Below are 16,383 nucleotides of genomic sequence, written 5' to 3'. Positions count from 1 at the left end.
ATTTTGTTGTACTTACATTAATGCAGAAGCCATCATGGCTTCCTTCTATTTACTTCTGCCTACAAGCTAGGACCAGGAAGGCAAAAGTCATATGAAAAATTGAGGATAAGCTTGTTAAATTTTAGAGCATAACAGCAGGTGGAGCTCTCACGTTACACTTTAGAGCATTATTAACATTACAAACCCTTTGGGGCCGATTTTACGAAGATATTTAGGTGGGCAGTTCTCATAGATCATAAAGAACACACTACCAGTATCACTTTGTAAATCAACTGTAAAAAATAGCTGCATCAAAATTTTGCTGGAACCCAAGATGTGCAAGAAGAAAAAACTGGAATATTTACTTTAAAAATGCCTTTCAATCTGAAAGTATACTTACTTGTAAGGAATCTGTTTTGAGCTTTTCTTTGTGCTCTTCAGAAGAACGCAACACCTCTCTGTACAGCTCTGCAGCCAACGCATATTCACCTAAAGAATTAAAGGCTATTTATATCCAGCACAGGATTTTTGTTTCCAAATAGACAGGAGTGGCTATCGCCTGAAATTTGTGTAGGATATTTTCAGAAGACTCTTTTCATGTGCTTTTTAAATTATTTTTATTTTTAAAAAAATCTATTAAAGCACATCAGATAAAGTATCATTTATACCTGCAGGCCTCACTAGGCCCAAGCTGACACTGCCCTATGTGAAAGTTCAATGTGGAAAATAAGTTTGTAAGACTGATATCAAAGTACCATGTTTCTGCCTTCCAGGGCAAACAGTCTGATTTCAAGTTAAGCATGGGTTTTTTTGCAACTCTCCTATTTGAAGACTCAAAGTCGAGCAGGATTTTGCAGGTCATTGTGTTTGCATTTACATGTGTCCATGAAGTTCAAATTTTCCATTAAGACAAACTATGGGGCTTGTTACAGGGTAACTTTAGGCAGCTTCTGGAGCTCTTAACCCCTGGACTGGCTATACATTAACACCTTTAAGTGGCTTCAAACACTTGTTATTTGGCTTAAAGTTATGCCACACCAGGGCTAGATTATCTCTAGCCCACCTAAATTTGCTCCTGTTCCATTACAGTGTGCAGCTATACCACCCAAGTTGAAGTCTTCCAGTATCCCAGGATGCAGTGGCCCCTCCAGAGTCAGGGCAACATGAATACCAGAGAGCAGCAGGGGCAGAGCCAGCACCACAGCCCTGGACCGCCCGGCAGCCACGGTGCCTCTCAGACCGGCTCACTGCTCCAAATGCCCAGGACAGACTCAGGCCACGGTACCTGCAGGGAGCAGCAGGCTGATATTCACCCCCTGCTGACCTGTGGTTGAACTTGCACTCCACCCCACTGCAGTGTGCCCCTTACTAGTGCCTGCGACCCTAGGACCCAGGCACATGACCTGGCGGGGCCAAGTGGCTGAAGCAGGGCTGAGTTTGGCAGCTATAGTGCAGCAACCCAAGGCCAGTTCCCACTGACCCTGGCATGTTCCCAGACCAGGATTAGGAGCTAGGGGCAGGACCAGCTTGCTGTTCCCACTGAGCATAGCCAGTGCCACAGTCCTGGAGCTTGCTCACTCTGCTCAGGCCCAACTACCTGGGAACATGAACAAGGTGGGGCAGACGGACACATGGTACAGAAATTTCCCACCCCACAGGGCTTGGGAAGTGGCTGAGTGACACAGCCAGCCAACCAGTGGCCAGACCCTTTATAGCCCGGCACAGCGTGGGGTCAATGGGGACCAGCCTCAGGCTGCCATCCTGCAATCACTGAGCTCCGCCATGCTCCAGCTGCCTGCAGGTGAAGAACAGGCAGAGATGGTTTTCTGCCTTAAGGTGCAACTGCTCCACTAAGATGAACAACACTAAGCCGATTAACATTTGTGCAGCTTACAGCATAAGGTATAACAAGGCCCTGAATCTTAAACAACATATTGCACCAGTGTAACGAAAAATCTCCCTTAATAGTACATCTTATCTCACAGTTCAGTTTACCCTCCCACTAAACTTAACTCAGTACTTTGAAACCTGACGACAAAAACAGGAGAAAGAAAAGCAGGACTAGCAGAAACGGGGTGTCACAGACCATATCAAGAATTCAGCACCACCCAACCCACCCAAAAACACATATCTGAGTTGCAGTCAAGTCTCTCGATCCCAGATAGGCCTCATCAGCCATTTTGGGACAAAGATAAGACAATAATGGAAGATGATCATCCCCCACTGTGAGGGATTCCCAAAGAAGAAACCAACAGCAAAACATTTGAAAAAAGGTTAATTTGGATAAGCAGATATGACTGCACAGGCACAAGAATCAGACTTGTTAATGTAAGGTGCCACTTTCATGATCAATTTTCAGAGACAAACTATGGTTACATGACCACATGCACTTCAATACAGAAATAAATTGCAAAATTTATTCATGTTTTCATGGCCCCCAAGAACAAATGGAAGATGTATCTAACAAATAACTGAATGAACAGCCTGGAAAAACTCAACAAGAGTGGTGGCCCAGGTGACATAAATAATGGAGGCCTTGACAGATGAAAATGAAATCTCTTTTTCATTTTCAAATACCTAGAAAAGTGCTATTTGAACCAGAGGTTTTGATATTTTATATTAATTCTGAGTTGCTAGCAGTATTTAAAAAGTGCTTGTGAAGGGTATAGAACAATATACCTGGCCTAGGGAAATAATTAATGTTTGTTCTTCGCATTTTTTCTTTAAAAAAAGAGATAATTCATTATTGCAATTTGTTTATTGTATATGAAGTGCCTGCTTCCTTTTCTGGTCAGGACCAGAAGCCACTGCAAACTACTCATTTCAAATCTATTCAATGAAGATGAGAAGGGTTGTGATGAACCCACTCTTCCTATTGGCCAAGTTACAGGGAAGGCCGCTCATCTTGTTAAACTTTTCTTTGAAATGACTGAACATAAGCTGACAAGACTGTTTCATTCCGCTACTTAACTAAAAATTATTTATATTATTTGACCTGCAAGAAACTATTAATTATTACATTAAACATTTCAGAGTTGGTGGGATGACACCTAATCAACAGATGCAAATGGGAAGGCATTTCCATTTAACAAACTCCATGTGTTTTCATAATCTTATTTCTCCTAGTTTTTCCTTATCCTGTATTATTTTACCTTATTTTTTTAAATTTCTTGAGAATTTACAAAAAAAGCTGCACCGTCTCAACTGGAAACTAACTGCCATTAACACAATTGCTATTTATATGCTAATACTTCTTCAACTAAACAGCAATTGCTGAAGTAACATAATGACTTCTTGTATTTCTTACCATCTTCTATATAGACAGCAACTGCTTTAGATTTGTGGGTAAAATGGGGTCATCACTGCCACCTTTTGTACCTTCAACTTTAGGTCTTGCTATCTGACACCACTAGCACAGTGGTTCTCAACTTTTTCAGACTCAAGGCATCCCTCGTTAGCCTCAAAGCAGGCCCTCCATATCTTTTGTGAATTGAACAGCACCCCATTTAAAAGCTAATTTATTACTGTGCTTACCTCTTTGCAGAGGGCTAGGCAGCAGAAGGAGGGGATCTGCCACGCAGGGAACACCTGACCATGCCCTTATCTCCTCCTACCTCTCTTATCTCCTCATTTTTCCTGTGCCATCCCTCAAAGGATCTTGTGGCACCCTAGCTGAGAATCACTTGTCTAGCATCTCTCAGAAATATTAGGGAAGTTTCCATAATTTATACAATATTCAAAGCAAAACACAATTTCACCTTACCTTTGAGTTTTACATGGTGTCTTTAAAACGAATATATGCTTCAAAAACACATTTCATAGAAAGTATGAAACAAGACACAATAACAGAGCTACATTCAAAGGATAGGCCAAAGATTTACATTATCTTCAGATAAGCAAAAAAGAGACTAGAAGTAAAAAGCAAATGAAAAATGTTCCTGATAAGTTAAGCACCATACATACTTTCTAAACTATTTTTCTCCTTGCCAGTGACAGCTTTGAAGTTCTACTATCCACAGAAAACCTTTGATAAAAAATCCACTATCACAAGCTTAACAAAGGTGAAGAAAAAGTGAGTCTAATTCACCTCATTCTCATCAATTTTCCAGATGTGCAACTCAACTATCTTTAATGGTGTTACACCTGAATTTCACCAATATAATAGCAGAATTAGATTCTTTTTGTACTCCTTTTACCCTCTCTGGATGAATCTAAACTGTCAAAAGAATGCTGTCAAATAAGACAATGAATAGCCTCAAAGAACTGCATCTCTTCCTTTCCTATCAGTCAGGAGGAATGTGTTGGTGCTTCAGATGCTGCCTGTGTGCTGCTCAAATTTTATGAGTCTGTTTTACATTTCTCCCTTGAATCAGTGAACTGGCCATTTTTCCGAAAGGTTAGCTAAATTCTTACCTAGCCCATTAGAAGGTGTCAAGTAATACACTCTAGCAACCTGCTTTTACCTTTAATGATATGGATACCGGCTAAGCCATTAAGGGCACACACTAGTTGTCGATGCGCTTCCTCGCACTCTGTTCGACATTTCTTCTGCAGCGATGTTAGTAGTTCCTCCATGGTCATAGTGCTGAAATAAGAATTGGATGGATCACACTCAAAATAAAACACAATACTCTGCAAGCAGTGTCCTACAGTCTACATGAAAGACTGTAGGAATCATAGAAAAGTAGAGCTAGAAGGGACGTCACAAGATCATCTAGTCCAGCCTGTTGCTCAAGGAAGGTTCATCCCTCACTAACCGATTCAACCCAAGTGTCTTTCTAACTTGTTTTTGTAAGCTTCCAAGGATGCAGATTCCACAACTTCTCTAGGTAACCTGTCCCAATGCCTGACCACTCTCATACTTAGAAATTTCCTCCTAATCTCTAACCTAAATTTCTCCTGCTGCAGCTTGAGGCCAGTGCTTGTAGTCCTGTCCCCTGCAGTGACAGAGAAAAGCTCATCTTCATCTAACTTATAATCACCCTTCAGGAATTTGAAATGACTCCTCAGTCTTGTTTACTCAGTAACCCTTAGTTCTTTCGGCTTTTCCTCATAAGTCTCGTCTCCCAGGCCCGATTGTTTTTGTTGCCCTGCACTGGACTCTTTTGAAACTGTCCACATCCTTTTTGAAATGTGGGGCTCAAAACTGGACACAGTATTCCAGGCAAGGCCTCACTAGTGCTGAATAGAGCAAAAGAATCACATCCCTTGATCTGCAAGCGATACTCCTGTTAATACAACCCAGTGTGTTGTTGGCCTTTTTTGCAACACGAGCACACTGTTGGCTCATATTTAGCTTATGGTTCACTATAACTCCCAGGTCCTTCTCTGAAGTACTGCAGCCTAGCCAATGATTTCCCAGTCTGTATTTCTGTATGCAGTTATTCCGCCCTAAATGCAGGGCTTTGTACTTATCTTTGTTGAATCTCATCTAACTGACTGCAGATCATTTCTCTGATCCAGGTCATTTTGAATCCCAGCCATGACCTCTGGAGTGTCTGCAACTCCACCCAACTTGGTGTCAGCCACACATTTGTGAAGTGTGCACTTGATGCCATCATCCAAATAATTAGTGAAGATATTAAACAATATCAGACCTGGGAAAGACCCCTAGGGAACCCCACTCAATGCCTCCTTCCAACTAGACATTGAGCCATTGAGAACTACTCACTGAGCAGGATGATCCAAGTAGTTATGTATCCATTTTACAGTACTTTAATCTAGTCTGTATTTCCTTAGCTAGCTAATAAGAATGTTATGAGAGACCATGTCAAGAGTGTTGCTAAAGCCAAGATATACCATGTCCACTAGTCCCCCCTCATCCAATGATCCTGTCACTTTATCATAGAAGGAAATCAATTTGGTCAGATCACATTATCCACAACTAATGTCATGCAAATGTACAAATTTGCTGCGCAGTAAGTATTTTGTGTAAAACAGCTTTTCCTTGATCTATATATCAAGGGCCTGTGTCAGGAAAGTGGAAAGTAAATACCTTAGCTCTTTGTGAACCTTAGACCTGTCCGAGGATTCCAATATTATGAATTTCACTCTGCCCTACATACAGAACAATAGTTTCCAAGTCCCTATATTGCAACAGCCATTCCTATAGAGAAAGAACCTACACATAACTATTTATAAAAACATTTTCTCTCAAAGACCAATTATTTCAGGAGCATGACAGACCTCTACCAGTCTGTCATGGGCCAGAAAGAAGGTGCTATCATAAAAGTACCTTGACTTTGGAGCTAACAAGACCAGTACTGCCACTGTACTAAGCACAGAACAGATGAGTAACAGGCACCAGTCCACGCCTCAGAGACTTTTTAAAGCATCTTTTCTAACACAGGTAGAGATAAAAGAGATGGAAATTTGGATGGGATGCAGTTAGCAGGCAATTAGCTCCAAAGAGAGTGAAATGCAGGGAAGGTAAGAAGAACTAGTCAGGAAAGAAAGAGAGCATAAATTCTTGACGTGAAACTGAGATGAAAAGTCCAGGCAGGAAAAAGGATTGACACAGGCAACAATCTGCATGAGGTGAACGTAACCCAAATGAAAACTATACAAAGCAATCTGATGCCATCAGTGCTCAACAGTCCAAGCCAAGGTAGCTTCCTTACCAGATTGTTTCCCTAGCCCACGGGGCTGGGTCCTACTTGAAATTGTTGTTACCCATTGCCACACATTTTGGAGAAGTGTATGTGCTTCACTGGGTCCCTGTACCATGGAAGGAAACTGTGTGTGTGTGCATGCATGCGAATACAGTGGAGGGGAAGAGGTAGCATTATTGCCCAGTCTAGATTCAGGGTGTGTTGGAGGGAGGAGTACTCTTCACTGGGTCCCCATCTTTTCCTCTCTGCTGCAATACCAACTGAAGTTCCTTTGCATTTGCTCCTGTCAGATAAAGTTTCATTCCAGTGGAGGAGGCAGGCGTGCTATCAGCTTAAAACTAAAATCATACAGAGCTAAAAAGTTTCTCAGCTGTACTATAGCAAATATGAATACAGTCTGCTGCACCTTGCTTTTCCAAGTTCTATGAAGTTTTTATTTTCAAAATCAAGAATTACAAAGAACTTGTTTAAAAGCAAGCCACACAAACATCCATTTGCTACTAGTACTAATTAACTTCAAGAGCAATTCCTGATTTTAAATTTTAGAAAAACCTAATAGTTTTCTTGTAGAAAGGGCTACATATTTACAAAACAGACAGCCTTCCTGCTATCTTTCCCCGATAAAGAAAATTAATTCCATCTACCCCAGAATATACTAAAATGTAGTTTCCTTGCTTCAGTACAATTCTCCTATTCATCAGTTTTTTGGCACAAAATTCTTTATCTATTTACACGTACATAAACGAGGCCAGGAGCCAAGTCTTCTACCTATTCTGGGAATGGTCCATCTTTGCAGACAGGACTGGCTCACAAGAAAATATATAAACAGCAACTTGAAACAGCTTTTCCTTAAACACAATGTTTTTAGAGGGAATTGGTCTTTCAGTGGTCTTCCACTGCAGTTGCTATGCTGCTGTCACCCATTAACGTCCCAATGAAATTCAATGTCTGTGCTCAGGCAGTCCAAGTACACCTAAGAGCACAGTTTGTATGTTAAACTTGTACCCCACTGGAACACTGGGCAGCATTCAAAGATCAGCATGGTACAGGCTGGTGGGAATTTTCCCTATCTTCCAACTCACTACTTCCACACTTTAAAGAGTATGAAAGGCAAGAAAATACAAGAGATTGCCTACTGCTGCAGCTGTTCAAGTAGACACTGGCATTGTTTCCAGTTGCACTGGCACAATTTAACACTGAAGGTACTCTGCATGAGAGGAGGACACAGAAAGTAACAGACATATCAGAGAGGTGGAGAGAACAGAAAGCAATACAATGAAAATGCAGAAGTACATTCACAGCAAGGTCTACTTTCAATTTTTTGCTGCCTATAGCACCAAGGGTTAAAAAAATGTAGCAGACAGTGCTCAGTTGTTCCAATGGAAGTATTCAGATTCATAGATTGTTAGGGGCTGGAAGGGAACTCTCAGATCGTCGGGTCCAGCCCCACTGTAGGTAGAAAGACAACTGGGGTCAAGTGACCCCAGAGAGGCAACTGTCCAGTCTCCTATATGTAAGTATGTACCTACACACTTGCTCTCTAGTAATTGCCTCTAACTGAAGCAGGAGCACTTACTTGCTCTGTGGGGAGTATTATCAACCCTTTTTGGCTAAAGAGAGGTTTGCAACAATGGCTTAGTGGGGCACATGGCAAGATATTGAGAAGCATGTGTACATGAAAGCAGGCAAACAGCTTTTTGAACAGCTAATCCTATTTGAAGTAAGTTTATTACCACCAGATTCAAAGTGGTGTGTTTTTAAAAAACCTTTTGTGTGTTATTCAGACACTTCGTCCATTGTTCTTTCAGAAAATAAATCTTGGGAGTTAGACAATACTCCTAGGCTAGACTCCTTCCTAGTTAAGTTTCATTTCTCAAGTTTCAGTTCTCATGCTCTACTACAGTGGGGGCCAACCTTTTTGGCAGGCATGCCACTCCAATCTCCTGCCAGATCTGCTGCTCTGCTTTCTGTTTGCTGCCCAATCTGCCACTGTGTTCTCTATTCCTTTCTTTATCTACTGAATGCCACACAGAGAGGCAATCTATGTACCACAGATTGGCCACCCTTTCTGTACTACATGTCCATGTTTTAACTGTAAACACTTAAGACAGGTAAAAAAAATATCACTGAAATTAAAACATGGAAAAATCTCAGTTTAGTTTCTCATGGCAAATTTGGCACCTCTGCTACTATTCTGCCCCAGTACTGCACCCAGGAATTGTTACAAATAAACAACCCTGTTGATCCTGCTGAGCTTCTAATACAGCTTGATGTAGCTTGGCATCAGGTAACTCAATAGACAGATATAATCCTTTTCCTGTTTAAACAGTATTCACTATTGATCCTGCACCATTAGAGTCAGAGTTTTGCCTTTGACTTCAATGGACATGGGAACAAACCCCCAATGACCAAATGAACTAGGGATAAAAATTCACCTTTTCTGTAATGGCAAGAATTCCCCACGGACAGCCTGTGGATGACAGCAAGCCTGTCTCAGCCGCAACAAAGGGTACAAAATGGAAGTGACTGTCCTTCTATCCAAACTGCTAAGCTTAAGAGTCCAATCAGAAATTTTGCGGAGTTTTACCAACGCATCCTGGCAGCACACCTCATGCTGGCGATGATAGAAGTGTCTCTCCACAGGAGAAAAGTGAAGCCAGTGAACATTCTCTGTCTGAGGGGGTATTTGAATCTGAAAAAATATATAAATACAGTAATATGCAAATAATGTTCCTGGAGAAAGCACTGTTTACAAACAATATTTTTCAAAGATAGTATTGTTTACTTGGTCAATCACGTCCTTCTTTGCTGACCTCCACATTATCTTGGCAACGAGGCTGTAGAGAGGCTGAGGATTTTTCCTACAGTAAGGTCGATACAAAAGCTGATCCCACCAATGTTTGACCCAGTAAGGATCAACTCCAAGAAAAAGAACTAACCCATATAGATCTGACAAAAGAAAAAAATATTGGAATGAGAATGTCTTCACTGCGAAAATTATCAATTCAAGAGTAACATCACTAGATATGAAATACCTAAATTCTTATACCATAAGAGTAAATTCAGTTCATCATTCTTTAGAGGTGTTAAGAAATTAAGTCCTAGGTTCCCGCCTGTTTTGTAGGGACATAAAATATCCTCCAATTCTCTCCATAAAGATTTTGAATGTGTCCAAGAATATCATTAAAATCAGAAATGCTGCTTTCCATCACTGTTTTGACTCCAGATGATCATTACCCCAAACCTAACTGAATTCAGGTAAGTTTCACTCTTGTGAAAACATTTTAATATTCAGACAAAGGCATTAAAAGACTTTCAACAATAAGTACTCTACCAGAATTGGCAAATTTAGTTTTCTCTTCGGGGACCCAGTTTAGCAGTTTATCCCTTTTCAGTACTTTGCTTTAAATATATAAGCATGCATTTAAACCCAGCAGAAGGCTGTGGGAATTAAAGATGCTCCTAAGTGCTTTGGTTAACTGGGTCCTGGAAAGAAAATACAGGCAAGTATGGTAGTATGTTAAGGATGTTTAGAGTTCTATGTTTTCTCTCTCTTGTTGAGAAAATAATTGACCCAATCGATCATGTTTGCTGGCAATAAATAGTCACCTCCTTCTGCAGATTTATTTCAAAATTTCTTTAATTATACATTCTTATGGTTGATCAATATATTACTAAACCCACTCATAGTGCATCATGGATTAATCCCCAATACTGACATTTTTCAGAATTTGAGGCCTAGTTCGCAAATGCACACAGGAAAATATACGAGTTTAAGACTCAAAAAATTGCGTCAGTGTCCTTGCCTGGCAACACATACTGCTGTGCCCATCAGTATTATGGCAAATGGAATTGCTTCTTCCTCTTTGCCTGCTTGAAGGCTGCCTAGAGAAACCATCCACTCTGTGAATTGTTGAAAAAAGATAAAAGGGTCCAGTTTGCAGGGACAGTGGCAATAAGACTGATTTTACCACTTCTACAGTCTTAATTTGGAATCTTATTTTGGCAAAATACTCATTAAAGGAGTGCTAACAATGGAGTTATATAAACGTGAAGGATGATCCTTATATTTCTGCCTAGGATGTTATTGGTCCATGTGAGGCAAAACCAAAAAAGGCTTGGTAAGATGTAGAGTAGTTCCCATGGCCACATTTGAGATCTGAAAGGTTTTCCTAACGGTGGCAGATTGCCACACTCTGCAAGGAAAGGTCTCAGATCCTTTTTTGTTCACTCTTTGTGGGAACCTGAGGTGCAAACCTGTGCATGCATTAATTCATATGGCTGCTTGAGTTCCAGCCTGTGAGGGGAAGCATAAAAGTCCAAGTCATAAAATTATTTCACGTACCAAAATTTATATCTACATCTCAATTCTAATCTTAGTAACAGGCAACTAGGCTTTATTTACAGGTTTCAGGTTTGAGACTTTCACTTTCAGGAGGCCCAATGCCTTCTATGGCAAAAGATCAGGGTTGAGTACTTGCATTTTGTATTATATCTAATCCATAGCTTGGGCATAAATGGTACTATTAGGTGAGCTCTACCAATACTGTTTAAAGACACAATTTAAACCAGTAGATATCAGGGTGTTTGGGGTTTTTTTTTTAAATCATAGGTTAAGTAATGTTGGGGCCAAAATACTTTATAAAACAATTCAATTTATCAGGTATAAATCTGAAAGCAGCATACAGCAACTTGTAAATTACGACTAACAAGAGAAATTTCTGTTAGAACCACCTCTCATTCTTTCAGGTGAATATCTGGATGAAGTGTAAACATTTTCTTCCCTACAAATTGTAAAGCAGGAGAAACTGCAACTCCTTCAAACCACTACACATTTTAGCAACAAAAAAAAGCTACACGTATTACACTGCTATGCAAAGTTCACCTTCTAATCCTCGTTGCACAGGAGTGCCGCTGACACACCAGCGGTTGATTCCACTCAAACGAAGTGCCATTTCAGCAGCCTAATGAAAGGAGACAGGAAAACAATTAAAAAACATGAGAAAACCAGAGGGCCAGAAAAAGAGATAATTTTCTTTTGAAGAACAATGCCCATATGTTTCAGCTTTATAAAGCCCTTCTTAACCAGGTGCCTATAGAGAGTTTCAATCAACAGAACATTTTCATTGTTTGAAAAAAGGTGGACAAGAAGGTTTTGTGTCTGGGCTAATGAAGGAGGGTGAAGGTGTCTTGCTATGGCTTGGGAATTACTGAGAGTCAACAGCTGGAAACAAAGAAGGCTAGGATCCAAGTTTAAGCCAGGGGTGAGCAACTACTTGGGCTGGAGAGCCATTTTAACATGTGCGTGCACAAACACACGTGTATGCATACACACAAACATACATGAGCTCCCCTCAGCTCTCCCTGCACCCCTTCCCCCACCCTGAGTCCTTGGCACATGGTCGGGCTGGCAGGAGCCATGCCAATCCGCTCCAGCTGCACCCATGTAGCCTAAAGCAGTGTGCAAGAACACAGCACGGCACCAGCCTGGCCTTGTGCCAGGGCCTCAGGGCAGGGGGAAGGGTGTAGAGAGAAAGGAGAAGGGGTTTGGGAGCCAGGGGTTATCTAGGCCTGGCCAAGTCAGTGTTGGACTGTGTTCCCCACTTCTCCCTGCACCCCATCGCCTGCTCCGAGTCCCTGGTGTGCGGCCAGGCCGGTGCAGTGCTATGTTCCTGTGCGCGACTTTGGGCCATGTGGGCACAGCTGGAGGTGGCTGGTGTGGCTTCTGCCCAACCCAGCTACATGCCTGGGACTTGGGATCATGCAGGAGCCGTGCCAGACGCTCTATTTGTGCTCACATGGTGCAGCTCAAAGCAATGGGTGGGAACACAGCATGGCATGTTAGCAGCACCTGTGCTCCTACCAGGCCCTGGCCTGGCTCAGCAAGGCCTGGGTTACTTGCAGCTCCTGGCCCTCTTCCCCCCAGGGGGCAGAATCATACCTGAGCTTTGACTCTCATTGGGTGCTGGGCTATCTGGTCTGCAAATAGCTGCAGGGTCGAAGAGGCACACAGAAAGCATTGCAAGGCAGAAGCCTGGCCAGAAACTCAGTGACCCCTGCCTTGGAGTGTACACTGGGGGCTGGCAGGTGAGCCAGGCTGGGGAGGGGAGAGGTTGCCTGGTCACTGGAGCTGAAGCTGCTGTTGCATCTGGCTATGGCATGGGAAAAGGAGAAAGGCGAGATGCACCAAAACCTGAGTAGCTGCAGGCTGGATACACTTCTTCAGAGGAGCAGCCACAGACCAGGTAGAATCCCTTGGTGGACCGGATTCAGCCCACGAGCAACATTTTACCCACCCCTAATTTAAGCCCTGCTTTGGACTTGTGAATAGGTAAACATATACTTGGGTCATTTGGGCTGGGGAAACAAAAAGTCCTAGCAACATCACTGCCTGGTGTGCCCACACCAGGGCCAACTAGGCTTGGGCAGACCTTTGACCTTTCTGCTAATTAAGAGAAATACCATCTTTAACACAATAAACATTTACACATTTTGGTCTGAGAAACACGTTGCTGTGTGGGCAAGAACTGCAGCACTTCCCTACTTGTAAATGGAAAGAACTGATTCATGAAGAGCTATACATCTGACAGCTACCTACCTAGGAAATATGATCCTGGCTCTCTTTGTTTCCACCTGCTAACTACCAATAAACAGACTGCTAGAATTACACTGGGTATTTCTTGGACCTAAAAAGCAATTCCTATATTTGCCACACCGACATTAAAAAACCATGAATGGAAACAGGAAGGAGACACTCTAATAAAACATGGACCACATTTTGAAAAAGTGCCAATAACCCTGCACAATGGAAGACTAATAAGGCCGATACAGACACATAAACACCCCTTCCATCAGACTGGTTAATCTTTTAAAAATGAAACTGTCACCTGAGAACTGGTAGGATCTATGACCGCAGATCTAATTCAAACTGCATAAAGCATTTGAGACAAAAGAAGGCAGAGTGACAGTGCACACGTGCATAAAAACAGTAAAACTGTTACTTAAATAGCATTTTCTCCTTATCTACAGCTACAAGGTGGAAAAAAAAATTAAAACAATCTCCCTCTGCAAACTATTGAGAAAAAAAGTCAGCCTGTTGTATACTGCTATTTTAACTTCTTCATCCAAAGGAAATATTTATGCCTCTGAACCATGTCACAGAACAGGGTAGTGGCCTTGCCTGAAACTGTCAAACACCGTATCTGACATGATGACCCAGGTCTTTAAGTTGTCAGTACAGATTATGTTAAACACATTTTGAGCCAGATATACTTCACAGTCTGCCCAAATTCTGACAGGGAAAAATTTAATAGTAAATATCTCTAAGGGAAAGTAAACTATCCATCACTTCTGAAGAACAAACTACAAGGACAAATTATTTATGTGCAATACATGTTAAGACTATAGCAACAATAGCAGCTCTACGGTACTTTTTGTCTAAATTAAAATAAGCTTATCAAATTTTCTCAAGTTCAATACAGACATGCCCTGGAGATTCCCTTACCTTTGCTGTAGTGCATTCAACCATCTGTGCTTCATCTAGGCATATCCTCCACCACTCCACCGCTACTAAGGGGCTTGGGATGGCCATATACCTCTTCTGGTTCCTGAAACGGCGTCCATCTTCACTGTTGCTGTGAGGGATGTCCACATAGTTAAGTTCAGTGCGTAGGACATCATATGTGGTGATGACTATTTCCTGTTCTGCCAACATATGAGGCTGCAAGAATCCGTGTTTCTTCACACCTTGATATACCTACATGAATGTATACATACAAGCAAAAGAACAAAGAATGAAGAGACATGCACATCTGAAAAAAGAAAAGTTTCCCACATTAAGTAATGTCAGTTTGTAAAATCTGTACTTAAACACATTTTATTTACTTATATAAAATGTGAAGGCAACAATGTTTCTGAGTATTTCTTCCTAGAGAAAAAAAGATAGGTTTCACTATTTCAGATGACAGTTGTATATGCAACCACATCAAGAAAAAAGCCACTTAAAATATGTACTCCTTGCCTCCCTTCCAGCAGATGTGTTATGCTTTTTGGTTTGTTTCTGCCACTTAAGAATATCATGGAAGAGTAGGTAAAGATAGCAGCATACAATCAATTTAAGGTAGGCACGTCAAAGATCTGGCCCATTAAAGTCTACTGACTGGTCACGGTGATGCCTGTCACAGGGTCTCAGAGTGGACCCTCACATTGCATGTGGTGCATACTGGATCAGCCTTGAGTATGCTGTATGCAATGTAGGGCCAATGCGTTGCAGACCGGTGCTGGTCTACAATGAGTGATGCACATGGTGCAAGTGCTGAGACTGCCCCACATATTGGACTGATCTGGCCTATCCATAGTCTGGCCCTTCACCATTCTTGCAGATAACAGAGTTTGACGCTCCTCATTTACAGAATCAAGATATGGGCTACACTGTTATTTCTAATCTCAAACAAGATCTTTGAGTAGAATCAATGAAAAAGGAGAAACAGATATGAAAAATGGCGGCTTGCACATCAACAGTACGTACATTTTCTGTAATGGCTTTCTATCAGAAATGCCAGAAGTCTTGCAACAAAAACAGCTTTGTCATTTATATGCAATCTGTCCCTCTTTTACCTCAACATTTTTTAATGCAATCCCCTTGGAAACATACAAAAGCTTATAGTAAATGCATATGTTAAATAAAACTGTGTAATTAATATACTTGTATATGCTAAAATTTTACATCTGAAGCAAAATGCAGTAAAAATTGTAAACCTTAATCTTTTCTTTATGTATACTTTGAGTACCTTAAGATAGTAACACTCATGTTTCAGATGGTGTAAGTGTAGAATTTAACAAATATTATGTGTAAAAATGCATAAACATCTAGTTGTCCACAAAGATTTTTAGATGCCTAATATTAGCAATTAGCAATTTCTGCTAAAGATGTGCACCTATTACGTTTTCTTTCTCCATCATATCACCAAGCATATTCCACTTATTCATTATTCCTATTAGGATCCTATTCAAAACTGCAAATTCACCATTTACTTAACCATTTTCTGAAAATCTGCTGTCATTACTCCCACCCATATATGTAGGCACCAACATCCCTCCTATAACCACCTCTGTGCTTTAACTCCGATTATAACTATGTTCAAGAAATCCTACTTAATACTTTCCCCACTTCTCTACCTAAAGAAATTAACTCATTTTCAAACCTCATCTTAAAACAAGCTTTGTCCCTTCCCTTGCCCCTGTTGTTTTTTCATTCTATAATGCTTTATCGGCAACTTTATGTAAAGTAGCTGTATACAACTCTATACGCAGATTTTTTTAACCTTTGTTGCCTGTAGGGTATACTATGCTATATTCCAAAAACCTTTATTTTGCAAAAACAGGCATCAAAGATTAAAAACTCATAATTAGTTGAGTGATTTGTAATCACTCAAAAAGGGGAACAAGTTAATGAAACCTTAATTTGTTTCCCGTGTACAAATTATGACAGACTTAAAAATCCATGAGCATGTAATATCCCCCCTCCATTTTCCTCCTCCCTGGGTTCCTGTCTGGAGCAAAAACAAATCTTGTTCAACCTGAAGAAATAATTGCAGTTAAGTTTTGCTGAGCCTTTGCAGTCCCAGGACCAACAATTATTAACTGTGGTTACCGGATATATGCAATTCAGTTGGCCCATAGATTCATAGATGTTAGGGTCGGAAGGGCCTCAATAGATCGAGTCCGACCCCCTGCATAAGCAGGAAAGAGCGCTGGGGCTAGATGACCCCAGCTAGATACTGCTCTAACCTCC

At 41.2% G+C, this 16,383-nt stretch overlaps 1 protein-coding gene across 14 annotated transcripts in view; it reads right to left on the bottom strand.

Moving 5' to 3' along the window:
- SHPRH (SNF2 histone linker PHD RING helicase) overlaps window positions 1-16,383 on the bottom strand; it is a 113,030-nt gene that overhangs the window by 61,152 nt on the left and 35,495 nt on the right. For all 14 annotated transcript variants that reach the window (XR_003094222.1, XM_025204856.1, XM_025204857.1 and 11 more), the window contains 6 exons: window positions 14,095-14,346; window positions 11,476-11,554; window positions 9,376-9,539; window positions 9,026-9,282; window positions 4,443-4,564; window positions 380-468 (listed from right to left, as the gene is read on the bottom strand). Coding sequence is in view for 13 of the 14 variants with exons in the window: in XM_025204856.1 (XP_025060641.1) it covers window positions 380-468; window positions 4,443-4,564; window positions 9,026-9,282; window positions 9,376-9,539; window positions 11,476-11,554; window positions 14,095-14,346 (963 nt within the window). In the remaining variant the exon portion in view is untranslated. The remainder of the gene's footprint in view (window positions 1-379; window positions 469-4,442; window positions 4,565-9,025; window positions 9,283-9,375; window positions 9,540-11,475; window positions 11,555-14,094; window positions 14,347-16,383) is intronic.

This window comes from Alligator sinensis, unplaced genomic scaffold (assembly GCF_000455745.1).
Source record: "Alligator sinensis unplaced genomic scaffold, ASM45574v1 scaffold153_1, whole genome shotgun sequence".
Taxonomy (NCBI): Eukaryota; Metazoa; Chordata; order Crocodylia; family Alligatoridae; genus Alligator; species Alligator sinensis.
This window is presented reverse-complemented; position numbering and strand designations above follow the sequence as displayed.